The following is an 18,903-nucleotide window of genomic DNA, read 5'->3' on the forward strand; positions in this document are numbered from 1 at the left end:
AGGGGTTCAAAAACATTTGTTTTTTATTGGTTCTGTGTACGCAGTTTTTTTTTGTGAGTAATTTCAGTGTGGTTATCTTATACATGTTGGGAAACATAGTAAATCCTTATATTTTCTTTCTAAGCATTAATGACAAATGTCAATTCCTACAAATGTAACTTTATAATTTACTATTGTCATACTTTTAGTTCTTTATATAGCTTCAAATGAACATTCTAAAATAAGATATCTAAATACAATTAATTATAATTTTTTTACAGATGATGAAATTAGACAAAATGAAGGTTTTAAAAATGTTTCTTTGAGTAATGTTATGTTAGCAAGAAAAACAGAAACTGCACAAAATTTTATAAATAAATCTGATCAAGTAAGTAAAAATTATTTTTTTGTAAATTAAAAAAAATATGAAAAACACAGTGTAATTCAATGTGATTTAAAATTATAAGAATTCTTAAATTAAGAAAGCAAATTTTTAATTGTAACTTTTAATGAAAAAATTTTCATTATAATGAATATGCAGTCAAGTCCATACCTTCTATATATGGTCAAGTCCACGTAAGAGAGCACTCTCAGGATTGCTGAGATATGATCCCTTATCTGAAGTATCAAGATCATTTAGGGTTGTTTATTGAATTCAAATCTCTCAACTCCTCCATCTCTTAGGAATACTGTACAGGGTGCTCCATTTTAATCACTTCACTGAAATAACTCAAAAATTACACATTGTACATACATGTAAATACATGTATGTAAATAAAAAATAGAGCCCTGGGTATGGAAATAATTTATTCTAAGCCAAATTAATGAAAATTAATAAATTTAATTAAAAAATTTAGGAACAGTTTTGCAAGAAAATGTAATAGTGACTATAACCAAGACAGCACTTGAATAAGTAACTTCAGATGAATCAGAATCAAACATAATTTCTGAATAGATAATTTGAAAATCTTTAAAATTAACATTTAAATTAATGTTTAAATCATATGTTTGTTATTAATTTAAATGAAAGTAACTTGTTATGTAAACTTACTTAGAATTTCTTTAGCTTCTAAAAATTATATTTCAGTATAATTTTAAAATTCTTGCTTAAAAATTATAATTTAATTATAGATTCTGAGGATGAGGAAACCTTGAAATCACTAAATAAATCATTAATTAGACTTGTTGAATAAAGTCTGTTGTTGAATTTGAACTAAATAAGATAAAATTCACTTATCTAGGAAATTTTTAAAAAGCATCAAGTGGGATCTTGTGAAATTCAGGTAGGCTTGCATGAACTTCTAGGACATGGAAGTGGAAAGCTTTTCAAGAGAGAGAAAGATGGTTCTTTCAATTTTGATAAAGAAACTGTTCTTCATACAGAAACCAAAGAAAAGGTAATAAATAAATCTAGTAACTTTGTATGAAACTTTTTAATTTTTATTTTAAGGAGTCCGAAAAAAAAGATTATTATTATAATGTTTTCAGAATTATTCCATCTTCAGGTTACATTAAAATTGAACATTTCACAATAAAAAATCATACTAAATTCTTAAACAGAACAATTTGGTTAATACAAGCTATTTGTTTGCTTTTTAAGAACATTGTATGATTTTATATTTTAAAATGTTTAATTTCAATTATAATTTGATCTGAAAATGAGATACTCTATTCAGAAAATGTTAATATAATAACTTAATTATGTTTTTCTATCTCCTTAAAACTATTTTATCACTTTTTTGTATGTAAAAAAAATTTAGTTAATAATTAAGTATAATGCTGAGTCCTTATTGAGTAAAACTGTAAGTATGACTTGATTCTAGAGATGTTTTAAATAGATACATTAGAAATTTTTAAAAATTTTATATTATATAATTTTTTTCATGTTTATGTGAGAAGCTGGGGGTTACAGGTTGTCACTGTTAACCCCTTGGATCAGTGTCAGGACAGTTAGGCCTGCTCAGTTGTCACTGGATGGCTATTAAAATGTATTTGTCCCAAGATCATTAGATGTTGAGGATTGTTTTTCCTGAATCAGTTAGGATGTAGTAGTAGTTTGCATCCTAACTCACAAATATACTGTTTAATAAGTAACATAAAGAGATTAAATACATAAGTGGAGGTTACAATCCTAAAGCTAGCTACTTACTAACTAATAAACAAAGAGAAAGTTTACATATATTGTTTAAGCATAATAACTCTAGCATGCCAATGTCTTCAAGGTAGTCTGGTGGTCAGTAGGGAGACTTTGATGGAGGTGAGGGTTGGCAAGATGAGAACTTTTGTTCTTGCTCTTCAAGATGTCTGCCCCATAGATTGGGGGATGTGGCCATTATGTCCCCTATCAGGTGTGGGAATTCAATCAGGTGACCATAGGTTTTGTAGTGATGACACTCCAGATGTGTCATCAGTGGGCCAGCTAGGGCAGTGAGAATTAGACTAATTTGGGCAGATGGTTTATTTCTTTTCATTGCTGTTAGATTCTCATTGTGTAATTGTTTAAGTCATCGCTGTTCCCACACGTTAACAATTTGATATTGGTTTAGTTGATTTGAAGACCATCAACTAAATGAGTTTCCCTAGATTATTGTTGACTCTTTCCTTAATATTTACTCAAACTTTATTTCGAACCCGTGGGAGACGAAAATATTGAAAATCGTTTAAAACTTTTCTCCCACATTATAATTAATTAGACAATTAACTCCCAGATATCACATTTAAATAGTTTCTAATTGAACTTAAATTATAAAATATTATTTGCAAATATACTATTATAAATAATAATATCTTAATTTAAATTTTTCTTCATAATTGAAGTTTAGACTATTTACAAAAAGTCAAATTAACTTTTGAGTCCATCTTTATCAAAAGTTAATTTGACTTCAGTTATGAAGAAAATACATCCTAAGTTATCGCAAAAATTGTAACTATATGCAAATAATGTAGATACTCGTAACTACCACTAGAGGGCTAGAAGCAGTTTAAAAGGTGGATAGAAATGAAAGGTGTGAAGAATTTCTTTGTGTTTTTAATTGTAAAAGTGTCAGAACCTACAAGAAAAGACTGACACTTGATCTTTTTTAACTTTGTGAAGTTTTTTACCAATTTTTACCTGTGTTTAAGAAGAGTTCTTCAAAGCAATTTTTTTTAAGACTATTACTTCTGTGGTAGTGTATAAGAGATAAAGATGGACTCAAAAGTTAATTTGACTTTTTGTAAATAGTCTAAACTTCAATTATGAAGAAAATACATCCTGAGTTATCACAAAAATTGTAAATTTTTCTATTTGCATCATTTCTAACAATATTATGTTTTTCTTTATTTTAAGATTAAAAGTTGGTATGAAGAAGGAGAAACATATGATTCCAAATTTGCAGCACTTAGTTCATCTTATGAGGAATGCAGAGCTGAATGTGTAGGATTGTATTTATCAGTCAATGAAGATATCTTAAAGTAATTATTTTTAAAAATTTCATTATTATTCATATATTTGTCTTATGAACAATAATTTAAATATTATGTAAAGCAAAAATGTAAACTTTTATTTATTCATTTTTATTATTATTTCTTAATGATAATGTTATAATACAGTAGAACTACAATTTAGGGACCTTGATTTAACAGGAAAAATTTCCAGTCCATATGTCATATGTGAAAATTAATACTTTGTTAATTTTAAAATGCATTTTATATGTAATTAAATTAACTTGTTAACTTTTCATTTCAAATCCAAGAGTCACTGCTCTTACTAACCACAACAGGAGAGTCTTGCTACATCATCGTCCAAATAACATTTTCTATTTATTCATAATAAATAGGAATTGTTTTTTTGTGTTTTTGTCAAATTTAAATTTTGTTTTCTTTTTAAGAGCATTATTTATTTGTTTATTTAAATACAATTAAAGTGTATTTTTCAAAAAAATGTTTGTTTATTTGTTTCACTTTAGATCATGTACTTGTTTGTTACAGTCTCAGTGAGTATTTACTTAAGTAAAAGCAAATAAACTGACTAATTTGTCAATTTTTTAACATACATATTTGGGAAACCTACTTTATTATATAATGAACTTTCAGCCTTATTTCAACCTTCTCATCCAAATTTATCCATTTAATCAAGGTTTTACTGTATTTATTTTTTATTTACATGATGGAAGAGTAGTATTTTTACTTTTTAATTTAACAGTTTATTAAATTATTTATTTTGACATAAATAATGATTATTCTGATTGCTTTTTGTCTGTTGATGTGTAAGTGAGATGTAGCTTGTAAATTTCCAGTGATGTAAAATTATGCTGCAGTATGGTTTCATCAATTTCCAGGATTTTGTGTCAAATAGTATAGATTTATACATCACCAAACGATCGCCTAAATATCGGGCTATAATACGGCTAATTAAATGATTGGAATAAAGTAATTTGACACTAGAGGTAGACGTTAGGCACCATCTCTTAAGTAAATTAATAATTAAATAAATAAATCAATAAATAAATTTAGAATCTTCNGATCAAACACACTGTGTGTGAATGCTTGTGTAAACGTGCGCCATTTATCATAGGGTAAATGCCAGAAAACTTCGCGGGAGTGTATTAAAAAACTTCCCAAAGCTTTGTGGCAATCGTACTATGGCCACAAACCTTCGCAGGAGTATATTAAACAACTTCCCAAAGTTTCACAACAATCGGATAAACGGTGTGGTAATGCATAAAGGACAGACACACACACATACTTTCATTTTTATATAATTTGTATAAATGGATTGCTTTATAGTAGTTCTAGGCCAGTGAAAAAAAATGGCCTTTTGGTTAAAATCACTCAGTGTAATAGATTTGAATAATTAGTCTAATTCATTACTCACATTAATTTTTTTCAGATTTATTAAATAATGGTAAACTATATGGTTAAATTCTCACAAAAATAAAATCATATTAATGATGATATAACAATAAATATATAATTTTTTAAATAAATTGCTTTATAAAAGATGTAAGAAATTCATAATGAAAAATCTGAATTTAGTTTATAGAATGCTTTTATCTATTTTTATTCTTTTACATCATTGGGTTTACATCAATCTGACAATGCTCATTTATCATGTTTAAAAAGCAGAACAACAGAAGATATAAGGCAACCATNATATTTAGGCGATCGTTTGGTGATGTATTTACTACTCGGGCTATGAGTTGTTGATATTTATATATAGTATAGATTTTCTTTTCAAGTTTGTGTCCAGGTTAAAACGTGCTGATTTGGTAGATTTTTGTCATACATGTGTGTATATATTGAGAAGATTTTATTATAAAATTAATAATGTATACATATGCCTAAAAATCCAAAAAGTAAGGATCTATGTATTAGGACTGAGAAGGGATTTGTTAGGTCTGAAATGCATATCAAAAAGTAAATACATAGAAGAAAATTGTGTCTCAAGGTCATTCTGTTTTGTGGCTAATCTAGTATGATAAATTCGTCTTCAGGAAAAGTGCACTAGCATGAAACATAGGTAATAAATAATGATGTTTATGTTAAATGACAAATGCTACTGTTTAGGACTGTGTCAAGCTTTCTGAATTCCCTCATGCAAAGATAAACTTTACACTTTTTTAAATAACAATAAAAATTAAAAATGATACCATAAATAAAAGAATACATTATGTTGTTATAAAAGTTGTTTATTAATATAAAACAAAAAGAAATAGTCACATTCACATTTTCTAAGTAAACTGCAAATTATATAAACAGAATACAGGAAAATAATAATAATTTAACTAATTCATTAATGAACAAACTTTACTTTGAGTGCTGCATTTTTTGTAAATTGATTTATTGGTATTTCAAGGTTTAACTCTTCCAGTAATTCTGATTCTATTAAAATAATAGCAAGATTTTCTAGTTATTCTGAACCATACTACATCTTAAATAATTTTTAATCTTGAATGTGATTGTTCTTCTATAGCAAACTGGTATAGTTTAACAAAATGCATAATGCTATAATAATGTGTTCAATAATGAGTTATTTAGATTATTAGTAGTAATTTACTTCATCACTAAAAGTCTTTGAAAATTCATTCATAAGTTTCAAACCTTTTATGTTGATCTGTATCAGTTAATATTTCATCAAGTTCTATGCAAGTTTACTCCATAATATAAGAATATGTAAATTTCATTGCAAACAATAAAATCAAATGCTTGGGTTGATAATTTTTGTATGTTAATACAGCTGTTAACAACTTGATAAGGATCAAGTGCTTTCTAAATGTTGGAATCCATTTTCAATAGTCATAGTGATATGCTAAAAGTCTTATCTTTTTTTACATTATTATGTAGTATGTTTAAAACTAATAAGTTCAGCTAATTATATTTTACTTTCTCTTGATAACTTAAATATACTAATCTAGAAAATTTATATTATTATAGAATATTTGGCTATTCAAAAGATGAAGCTGAAGATGTGACATATGTGAATTGGCTTGAACTTGTTCGGTTAGGTCTTGAAGGGTTGCAAATGTATGAACCTAATTCTAAATCATGGTTGCAGGTTAGTATATATTATTTGAAATTTTTAATATGTTGAAATAATTTTATTTAGTAATTTTATTTTATAGGCTCATTCCCAAGCACGATATGTGATACTTCAAGTATTGTTAGAAGCTGGAAATGGATTTGTTAATGTAGAAAAATTAGATGGTGCTGATGGTAAACCTGATTTGCTAATCACAATGGATCGAAGCAAGATTAAATCTGTTGGAGTATCTGCAATTGGGGCTTTTCTGAGAAAATTACAGGTAAATACAGAATTATTCAAAAAGGATTTTACAACTTGTAAAATCTTCTATATGTTTTCAATGATTTTGTTCATAGATTCCATACATTATAACTCCAAATACTATTACAAGTGAAGTAACAGTATTTGGAGTTATAATGTATGAAATCTGTTTTTATGTTATATTATTATTCGTTATAATGTCAAATATGATTTTAAAGAAAATATTTTGATTGCACATTTTCAAACTTTTGGATCATGTAGCAGCATCACTTTAGCTGGTCTGAGAAGGAATGGAAAACATTTACACAGCATTTTCTTGACATGTAGTTTTTGTAAGAACTCTCACCTACCACTTCTGATCCAATGCCTATACTAAACTTTGTCCTTGTGCATTACATGTTGATCTGCACTTATCATGGTTTAAACAAGATTCTATGACTACCCTTGCTGTATGAACACTTCTGGCCTTGTCTTTGAAAGTCATTCTGTCATATAAAATTTCAATAGAGTGCCAAAATATTTTTGTTTATGCAGTGAAGTCTGAGAGTTTGAGAAAACAGCTTGCAAACACCTCTGCTAAATTCAATTTAAAATTATAAGTTGCTTGTAGTAGGACAGAAAATTCACTCAGTTTAGTGTTGAATACTCTGTGCTTGATTTCTCTCATAATGAGATCCATTTCTTGTTCTTCATAAAATTATAATCAAGCTAAACAGAATTATAAACAAAAGAAGCTTGTTGCTAATGATAATCAAAGTTATTATAAGATTTTAGTATTAAAGTTTTTTGATATATTAATTAATATATCTAAAAAACAGCATTGATTTTGAATCTACAGTTTTCTCAAATTTGACAGATACACTATTAGTTAAATTATATGAGTGCTTTAATCCATACTTTTTCAAACATAAAAGAATTTTAGAATTTATAATATAACCATACAAATTTGGTCTCATTATCCTACAGTGCTGATACATTTTGTTTTGCACTTTGCCAGAAAAGTTTAAATTGGCAATGCTTTTTTCTAAATGTTTCTGAATTAATAGTAATTTAATTCAAATTATTTAATTATTAAATAAACATAAGACAGCTCTGCCCTAACATCAACAATAACTTTCTTTTAAAGGTTTATTTTTATTTTAAATTATTCATTCCAGTATAAGTTCTTGTTATGTAGTCTGTAGGAATTTTATAGTTAATTGTTATTTGATTACTGAATAATACTCAAACATCATATCAGATTTTTTTTTTTCTGAATTTATTTTAAGCACACATAATTAAATTTACATATAAATATGGTAGAAAAATGAAGAAAATGTTTCTTGTTTGCAAGCTCACATGCTCAGATGCCTTTTGGATATAGATGCACAGTACCATGTGATAGTTTTTAATAGGAATTATTGCTTGGGGAGATTATTATAGCCATATTGATTTTAATAAATTATATATATANATGATTAGTGCTTCAAAATTGCATCCAAAACATAATAATAAATCTAGTAGTGGAGATAAATGCAAGAAGTGTGGCTCTATTACTATAGAAACTGAACTCGACATTACCAAGTGTGTTTGACGAAAAACACTGCATTTGAAATACTACTAAATGGTAGCAAATGGATAAATGAGCATAATGTATTCTATTAAGTACATTGAAGGATCAAACACTAACAATGTGTGATTATTCTGTATACAAATATACTTTCTGGCTTAGTTTTCGATTTACAGCAAAACCTCGGGAACCTAACCCATTCGTAAGTAGAGGAGTGCCTTACATTGAATTTTGTTAGTTAGGTTTCTAGTTTATTTTTTAATAAAATTTTATGAATTTTAATAAGGCTAATAAATAATAATACTCTCTTGCTTATTAAATGTTTAACTCTAACTTTAGAAAAAACAGAATTTGAAAATAAATATAGTCCTCTTTTTGTTGAATTTTTCCGTCCGATGGCAGGATTATTATTAAATAAATCAAAGACAAGTCTGTCCAAGAGAGATCACCATTTATTTTGCATTCCAGACTACACATACACATTAATGGCGACATTTATTTAGTAATAATCCCACCATCGGACAGAAAAATTCAACAAAAAGAAATTTTTAAATGTACTGTCCGTCACCAGGGGGAAGCTTCAAAATCTACATCTTCCAGTGCCTTTTCTAGTAGATATAAAGCAGAACCACCCATTGGCCAGATGGATGAGAAGTAAGACATTGTGTCACTGATTTCTTTTACTTTTAATTGGATGTTTGCGTTTTTTAAAGGACTTTTTTTTTTACCTTTGGTGGTATGAAGCCTAAAAAGGAAGGCCTGTCGCCATTAATGTGTATGTGTGGTCTGGAATGCAAAATAAATGGTGATCCCTCTTGGACAGACTTGTCTTTAATTAATTTAAATTATTTATAATTAAATTACAATAATATAGAATGCAACATCATTATTTAATACATGCTTCATAAATTAATAAATTCTGAGATCATATTACCATAACTTCTATGTTTAGTTTTATTTTTTTCAGATTTTTTATAGAAATTTTTCTGTAAATATCCAAAAATATATATTTGTTTTATGTATGTATGTCTCTTTAATCCAACATTAAGTTCGGTAGACTATCATTACAGCTTTCAGGTTAGACACTTCTTTTATTGTTTCCACATATGCATTTCAGACTTATATAAATGTTAAGTCCCTCTTCAGTGCAATACTGTTTTCTCGGTCCATTTGTTTCCAATATTGTATCAAACAGTATTGCAACTGAAGAGGGACTTAACATTTATATAAGTCTGAAATGCATATGTGGAAACAATAAAAGAAGTGTCTAACCTGAAAGCTGTAATGATAGGCTACTGAACTTAATGTCAGATTAAAGAGACATACATACATAGATCATAATAACAGCTACCAAAAGTGATATTTAGAAGTATATTTGTTTTCTCAATAATTTTAAACATACCATCTATTAAAATAATTATTTAAAATATGACTGTAACAGTTATTAATTCCAATTGCTTTCTTTTACTAAATTACTTCTTACTGTTCTAGTTACTGATCATAAATCATCATAATTTTATTTAACATCAATTTTTTTTATAAAACTTTATTTAGGTATATAAAGCAACAGCTGATGTGGAAAGTGCTACCAAAATGTATGAGAAATATTCTGTTGTATCAAAAGATGGACCTTATCCATTTCTTAATTATAGAGAGATAGTTATGGCAAGAAAAAAGCCTCGAAAGATGTTTGTACAATCGAATACTATTTTACAAGGTATTTTTTTCATTATATACTTTAGAAAAAATAATGGTTTATTATGAACTATGGTTTGCACATTATATAAATATAAATTTTTGTTCCAGCACAAAATTTTATATACATACTATTACATATTTACCGAATGAAGCTTAGTGAATTGAATCATTCTGTATTATGATTTTAACAGTGCTTAACTAGATTTGATTGGATCCATATTCAACATTTCCAAAATGGGCCTCTCATATGAGGCTTCTGTTTTCCTTTTTGTTTTCAACTCAGCTTAATGTAAATAAAATTATGAAGTGATAAGTAATTTGTTCATTTCAAAATAGTAAACTTTAGTACTGAGGTCTACTTACTTTGTGATGAATGCTAGCTGCCTAATTTTTTTTTTTTTTTTTTTTGGACTTATTTAAAGCAGGTATATCAACTACCTTGGACAAATCCAGTTTCGTTGCTTCTGAATTTTCAATGGNTTACTTCTGTGGTAGTGTATAAGAGATAAAGATGGACTCAAAAGTTAATTTGACTTTTTGTAAATAGTCTAAACTTCAATTATGAAGAAAATACATCCTGAGTTATCACAAAAATTGTAAATTTTTCTATTTGCATCATTTCTAACAATATTATGTTTTTCTTTATTTTAAGATTAAAAGTTGGTATGAAGAAGGAGAAACATATGATTCCAAATTTGCAGCACTTAGTTCATCTTATGAGGAATGCAGAGCTGAATGTGTAGGATTGTATTTATCAGTCAATGAAGATATCTTAAAGTAATTATTTTTAAAAATTTCATTATTATTCATATATTTGTCTTATGAACAATAATTTAAATATTATGTAAAGCAAAAATGTAAACTTTTATTTATTCATTTTTATTATTATTTCTTAATGATAATGTTATTTATAGATTCTGAGGATGAGGAAACCTTGAAATCACTAAATAAATCATTAATTAGACTTGTTGAATAAAGTCTGTTGTTGAATTTGAACTAAATAAGATAAAATTCACTTATCTAGGAAATTTTTAAAAAGCATCAAGTGGGATCTTGTGAAATTCAGGTAGGCTTGCATGAACTTCTAGGACATGGAAGTGGAAAGCTTTTCAAGAGAGAGAAAGATGGTTCTTTCAATTTTGATAAAGAAACTGTTCTTCATACAGAAACCAAAGAAAAGGTAATAAATAAATCTAGTAACTTTGTATGAAACTTTTTAATTTTTATTTTAAGGAGTCCGAAAAAAAAGATTATTATTATAATGTTTTCAGAATTATTCCATCTTCAGGTTACATTAAAATTGAACATTTCACAATAAAAAATCATACTAAATTCTTAAACAGAACAATTTGGTTAATACAAGCTATTTGTTTGCTTTTTAAGAACATTGTATGATTTTATATTTTAAAATGTTTAATTTCAATTATAATTTGATCTGAAAATGAGATACTCTATTCAGAAAATGTTAATATAATAACTTAATTATGTTTTTCTATCTCCTTAAAACTATTTTATCACTTTTTTGTATGTAAAAAAAATTTAGTTAATAATTAAGTATAATGCTGAGTCCTTATTGAGTAAAACTGTAAGTATGACTTGATTCTAGAGATGTTTTAAATAGATACATTAGAAATTTTTAAAAATTTTATATTATATAATTTTTTTCATGTTTATGTGAGAAGCTGGGGGTTACAGGTTGTCACTGTTAACCCCTTGGATCAGTGTCAGGACAGTTAGGCCTGCTCAGTTGTCACTGGATGGCTATTAAAATGTATTTGTCCCAAGATCATTAGATGTTGAGGATTGTTTTTCCTGAATCAGTTAGGATGTAGTAGTAGTTTGCATCCTAACTCACAAATATACTGTTTAATAAGTAACATAAAGAGATTAAATACATAAGTGGAGGTTACAATCCTAAAGCTAGCTACTTACTAACTAATAAACAAAGAGAAAGTTTACATATATTGTTTAAGCATAATAACTCTAGCATGCCAATGTCTTCAAGGTAGTCTGGTGGTCAGTAGGGAGACTTTGATGGAGGTGAGGGTTGGCAAGATGAGAACTTTTGTTCTTGCTCTTCAAGATGTCTGCCCCATAGATTGGGGGATGTGGCCATTATGTCCCCTATCAGGTGTGGGAATTCAATCAGGTGACCATAGGTTTTGTAGTGATGACACTCCAGATGTGTCATCAGTGGGCCAGCTAGGGCAGTGAGAATTAGACTAATTTGGGCAGATGGTTTATTTCTTTTCATTGCTGTTAGATTCTCATTGTGTAATTGTTTAAGTCATCGCTGTTCCCACACGTTAACAATTTGATATTGGTTTAGTTGATTTGAAGACCATCAACTAAATGAGTTTCCCTAGATTATTGTTGACTCTTTCCTTAATATTTACTCAAACTTTATTTCGAACCCGTGGGAGACGAAAATATTGAAAATCGTTTAAAACTTTTCTCCCACATTATAATTAATTAGACAATTAACTCCCAGATATCACATTTAAATAGTTTCTAATTGAACTTAAATTATAAAATATTATTTGCAAATATACTATTATAAATAATAATATCTTAATTTAAATTTTTCTTCATAATTGAAGTTTAGACTATTTACAAAAAGTCAAATTAACTTTTGAGTCCATCTTTATCAAAAGTTAATTTGACTTCAGTTATGAAGAAAATACATCCTAAGTTATCGCAAAAATTGTAACTATATGCAAATAATGTAGATACTCGTAACTACCACTAGAGGGCTAGAAGCAGTTTAAAAGGTGGATAGAAATGAAAGGTGTGAAGAATTTCTTTGTGTTTTTAATTGTAAAAGTGTCAGAACCTACAAGAAAAGACTGACACTTGATCTTTTTTAACTTTGTGAAGTTTTTTACCAATTTTTACCTGTGTTTAAGAAGAGTTCTTCAAAGCAATTTTTTTTAAGACTATTACTTCTGTGGTAGTGTATAAGAGATAAAGATGGACTCAAAAGTTAATTTGACTTTTTGTAAATAGTCTAAACTTCAATTATGAAGAAAATACATCCTGAGTTATCACAAAAATTGTAAATTTTTCTATTTGCATCATTTCTAACAATATTATGTTTTTCTTTATTTTAAGATTAAAAGTTGGTATGAAGAAGGAGAAACATATGATTCCAAATTTGCAGCACTTAGTTCATCTTATGAGGAATGCAGAGCTGAATGTGTAGGATTGTATTTATCAGTCAATGAAGATATCTTAAAGTAATTATTTTTAAAAATTTCATTATTATTCATATATTTGTCTTATGAACAATAATTTAAATATTATGTAAAGCAAAAATGTAAACTTTTATTTATTCATTTTTATTATTATTTCTTAATGATAATGTTATAATACAGTAGAACTACAATTTAGGGACCTTGATTTAACAGGAAAAATTTCCAGTCCATATGTCATATGTGAAAATTAATACTTTGTTAATTTTAAAATGCATTTTATATGTAATTAAATTAACTTGTTAACTTTTCATTTCAAATCCAAGAGTCACTGCTCTTACTAACCACAACAGGAGAGTCTTGCTACATCATCGTCCAAATAACATTTTCTATTTATTCATAATAAATAGGAATTGTTTTTTTGTGTTTTTGTCAAATTTAAATTTTGTTTTCTTTTTAAGAGCATTATTTATTTGTTTATTTAAATACAATTAAAGTGTATTTTTCAAAAAAATGTTTGTTTATTTGTTTCACTTTAGATCATGTACTTGTTTGTTACAGTCTCAGTGAGTATTTACTTAAGTAAAAGCAAATAAACTGACTAATTTGTCAATTTTTTAACATACATATTTGGGAAACCTACTTTATTATATAATGAACTTTCAGCCTTATTTCAACCTTCTCATCCAAATTTATCCATTTAATCAAGGTTTTACTGTATTTATTTTTTATTTACATGATGGAAGAGTAGTATTTTTACTTTTTAATTTAACAGTTTATTAAATTATTTATTTTGACATAAATAATGATTATTCTGATTGCTTTTTGTCTGTTGATGTGTAAGTGAGATGTAGCTTGTAAATTTCCAGTGATGTAAAATTATGCTGCAGTATGGTTTCATCAATTTCCAGGATTTTGTGTCAAATAGTATAGATTTATACATCACCAAACGATCGCCTAAATATCGGGCTATAATACGGCTAATTAAATGATTGGAATAAAGTAATTTGACACTAGAGGTAGACGTTAGGCACCATCTCTTAAGTAAATTAATAATTAAATAAATAAATCAATAAATAAATTTAGAATCTTCTGGAATAAAAGAACTGGCCCGGGGCGGGACTCGAACCCGCAGCCTCCGCTTGCCGTGCGGCGCGCTTACCAGTTACGCTACCCAGACCCTCGAGCTAGTCTTCGCTTCCAGAAGTATATTAGATTTAGATATAACCTTACTTGGTTAAATACATCACTGACTGGGGANGTTAATGTTTTACTGTAAAGAACAACAACAAAATAAATAAGAAACTTAAGTTTGCACAAAGTTAATATAAAAAAAAAAATAGCAACAAACTGAACCTTAAAAGAAATTCTAGGATATTCTATTGTAAATTCTAACGTTTTTGATTTACACAGGAGATCTTCCTTGGGATTTTCTAAATTGGAATGTGGAAATGGAATGTTTTTAAGAATTATTTTAAAAAAACGTATAAACAAGAATTTTTAAAGAATTCTCTCAAAATTGTTTTTTTTTTTAAATAAATTTAAATTGATTAAATCAAATTTAAATCTCTTCAAAATAATTTTTTAATTCGACTGTTCCCTTTGGTATAAGGATTGCCAGGCATAAGATAATTGTTCTTCCTCTTTGAAATTAATGCAACAGCCACTTTTTTCAGATTCAAATCTCAGAATTGAATCTGAAATAAGAGGTTTAAATTTGATTTAATTGATTTAAATTTATTTTTAAAAAAAATTCTTTTGAGAGAATTTTTTAAAAAGTATCATTTATACATTTTTTTTCAAGTAATTCTTAAAAATGTTTCATTTCCGCATTCCAATTTAGAGAATCTTTAGGAAGATCTTCTGTGTAGATTGAAAACGTTAGAATTTACAATAGAATATCCTGGAATTTCTTTTAAGGTTCAGTTCATTGCTATATTTTTTATGATATATTCCAGGCTTGCAGAGCTTGAGCTAAAGTTCATATCACTTACGTACTCTCCCTGTTATTATTATTTTGATGATGTGGAGGTAGCTGCAGTCTAAAATAATGCTGTACTTAACCAACTTTTACTTTGGCAACCAATGAAAATACACATTCTTTTCTGTCGAAGTTCTTTGAGTTGCAGACTGATACTGTTCTCTCCCCCTTCAAATGTTCCAGTCTTAACATTGGTCAATCACATACCATTGCCAGAATAATTCTCATATAATAAAACAATTATGCTGGTAGTGTGAGAGGCTGAGGGTCTATAGCTGCTTTGGACTCCTGTGCAATTGCACAGGTTGCACAAATGGTAGTTATACTACTGGATCCTAAATTAAATTTAAAGAGAGATTAGACTAAATATAGCTAACTTAACTTCTAATATACCTACCTGATTTTTCAGAATTCAGCCAACTTTTGTCAATCTTTTTTAGATTATTAATTATTTCTAATCATAAAAACTTTAATTAAAAGTGGGAGTACTGCTTATATTTAGTATCTAATTAAATTATGACTTACAAATAGCCTGTAAATTCTATTTAATTATAGATTTATTTTTATCTACTTATAAATTCAACAAATATTTGAATTATTTAAATACAGTTGAACCTGTCTATCTCAAATGTGTTTATCTCAAAAACCTCTTTATCTCAAAATTTATTTTTTCCCTGTCTTTCAGACTAATTCAATACATTTCCTATGTTTATATGAAAATTTTAAATAATTATTTTCCAAAACCTCTTATCTGAAATTATGGACTGAAGTGTCAATTACAAATTAAAAACTCAGTGACTGCATTTCAATAACATAAATTGTAATTGAAGAGCATTTCTTGCAATAGAATATAAAGTTGCAATTAATGCTGCTTTTTCTGATTGGCTATGAGTTTGGCTTGCATCTAATTGGCTGAAGGAAGTCAGGCATCAGAAACTATTGACAAACTATTTCTGTTTAGGTATGTCAAAAATGTTTTATTTATACCTAATACAGGTATTTACTGTACTTCCAACGATATTAATAAAATATCAATACTATACCTTCAATGTATTACTGTTTACTGTGTAGAACCTCTATATCTTAAAACCTATCTCAAATTTTTTTATTGTTTGCATGCTATTGAGATAGACAGGTTCAACTGTATTTTTAATACTGTAGAAATATTTTATTTTTTTACAGGATCTATATATTAGAATGACTTTTGTATGATTAAGGAATGATTTTTCAGTGAACTTTTAAAAATGGAAATGTGATATACATATAGATGTTTTTGATAAATATTTTAACTTAAGGAATTACAGAATGATAGGAGAGGATTAAGTAAGCTGTCTTATGATAAAATTAATTATGATAAATTAATTTTCAATTTTAAAATTCTGGAAGAAAAGATTAACCTGGAATGGGAACAGGGCTTGTATATATTACTTAGAATCTTACTCTTGTTCTAAGGACCAGAATCAAATTCAGATGAGCATCTTTCCAGGAATTCTTCATCTGGTGGTCCATCTGGATATGTCAGGCCTTGACCCTCACTACCTGACTGTCCCATTGTGGGTCTGATCAAATCTATAATAAGCTTGTTAAAATGGCCTCTTACTGTCCACAAGTCAGAAAGAGTTTTTAAAAAATTGAGGATTTGTTTAGGCCGCAATAAGAGTGACGAGGTGATAATGGACAGGTCTGAACACAGCCAGAACAGACCATCCATGAAAAATTCCTGGAGTTGCTCATCCCAGTTCTTCATAGTAGTAGGTTGACACCGTAACTATATTGACTATCTAGCCATCAAATCATTATTTTTATTGTTTATAACTTTATTAATAGGAAATTTAATAAGATTCTTAATAGAGTAAATAATTATCTTTAAAAATTTATTGCTAATTTGTACTGTATATAAATATTAATCATTTCTGTATTTATGTTAAATTTTATATGTATAGATGATACAGTTGTTCTGAAGAGTTATGAAGCCACTCCTATTGGTTTAATTCAGTCATGGATCGATCGTTTCAAAGATGATCAGTTAGAAGAAATTTTGATTGAAGCATGGCAAAAAGATAAAAAACATTTTAACATTTTATAACTTATTGCTTATCATTTTTATAAGCATCATATATAAAAATTTTAAAGTATATTTGTGCTTTTTTAAGTTTCTCTTGTTATGTTAATTTAATTATTAAAAGATTAAATTTTAGACAAAATGCCTTAGTAATTAATGCTCTTGATATTTTATCAAAAGGAATTATTATATTAATACACAAATTGTAATTGTTATATTTTTTTATAAATTGAAATTTCATATGATGGATGTGAAATATAAAATAAATTTGTGAGGTATGTTTCTTATAATAGCAATAAATTTCTGATTAATCAGAAATTACCTATTGTATCACAACTAATTTTGTAATAAATTGATATCAAATTTAATGTCAAAACTTTGTACTGTATTTGAAAAATTAAAATGCATTAAAATTTACTTCTAAAATATCAAACTTGATATAATCAATTTTAAGAATATAAACGCAAGAAACAATATTTCATTTCTAAATATCCGGCTCTATTATTTGCTCTTTAACAATGAAATTCCTGTTATAACTGAAAAGTTTACTGCTTTTTGTCTAATGGCATTGGTTAGCTGTTTCATGCAGTGTGCCCGAGTGGATAAAATCACCGAACTTATAGTTGGTTGTGATTCAAGGCTGACTATCTGGGTTGGGCAGGTAGACTTTTTCTGAGTTTCTTCACGTGGGAATTACCCCAGTAACCTCGTTCATTTTCTAACACGGTCTCTGCACTGTGCCTGTGCCACGCCAGCAATCTAGGATTTCCAGATATGCCCCAAATTTAAATTTTGATATTCTTAGTACAGTAATGAGTTTATAAAAGATTGGTTTGGAGCTCCAGGCTGTTTCCCTATTTGTACATAGGATAACACACCACTGGTGGGCTTTTAATAATAGCAGTGTATCATTGTTTTAATTAACAACATTGAAGATATTGAAGTGTTTAATTAACAACAATTGTGACATTGATTGTTGATTTTACATAGACTATAAATATAACAGTACAGACCTATTTATTCATTGTTAAAATAATAGGGAAACTAGATTAAAACAAAATATTTTCTAATTCTTTCTCACGATATAAATACCAAAGAAATATCTATAATACAAAAGTAAATATTGAAAAGTCGGTAATGAAATAATATCTGCTAAAAATAAGCTATATACTAAGTTGTTATGCATATTTTAGTTTTATATGATTCGTTTATACAATGTTCCCCAATTCGTACTAACAATCAAAAAGTCTTAATAAAAGATAACTACAGATTTATCACTTTATTAAGCCACACAAATAAGATTTTTACAAGGATTCTTCAACACAGACTAAAATAGTAAAAATGAAAATAAACATAAAGAAATTATAAGTTTAAACAATGTTTGATTTCACAGACAGAACATAATTAATATACTTTGTAAAAAATATCAGAAGCACAACTTTAAAATTTTTTTTTCTAATTATTACCAGAAAACAAAAGCTGCTGTGCTGCCAAGGCCCTGCATCACTCTGAGGTTTGAGTCAGATCCAAGACCTGCACCTGTTATGAAGTGCAACAGAAATTTCTGCTTTTGGCTGGTAGTCTTTCGGCACCTGTTTTTCCGACTTCAATGAATAACACTGGTGAAAACTAGAAATTATTTATTTATAAATGCAATTCTCAAATCTTCAAGCTCTGTAC

General features: G+C 27.6%; 1 protein-coding gene across 1 annotated transcript in view; it reads left to right on the top strand.

Moving 5' to 3' along the window:
* LOC111619619 (dipeptidyl peptidase 3-like) overlaps nt 1–17,622 on the top strand; it is a 41,755-nt gene extending 24,133 nt beyond the window's left edge. Inside the window, exons 8-14 of the mRNA XM_023361382.1 lie at nt 261–367; nt 1,221–1,376; nt 3,308–3,432; nt 6,394–6,514; nt 6,582–6,761; nt 9,846–10,008; nt 17,105–17,622. Coding sequence (XP_023217150.1) covers nt 261–367; nt 1,221–1,376; nt 3,308–3,432; nt 6,394–6,514; nt 6,582–6,761; nt 9,846–10,008; nt 17,105–17,247 — 995 coding nt within the window. The 3' untranslated portion in view covers nt 17,248–17,622. The remainder of the gene's footprint in view (nt 1–260; nt 368–1,220; nt 1,377–3,307; nt 3,433–6,393; nt 6,515–6,581; nt 6,762–9,845; nt 10,009–17,104) is intronic.
* Nucleotides 17,623–18,903: the final 1,281 nt, after the last annotated feature.

This window comes from Centruroides sculpturatus, unplaced genomic scaffold, assembly GCF_000671375.1.
Source record: "Centruroides sculpturatus isolate CEXI.00-Female unplaced genomic scaffold, Cexi_2.0 scaffold260, whole genome shotgun sequence".
NCBI classification, from domain to species: Eukaryota; Metazoa; Arthropoda; class Arachnida; order Scorpiones; family Buthidae; genus Centruroides; species Centruroides sculpturatus.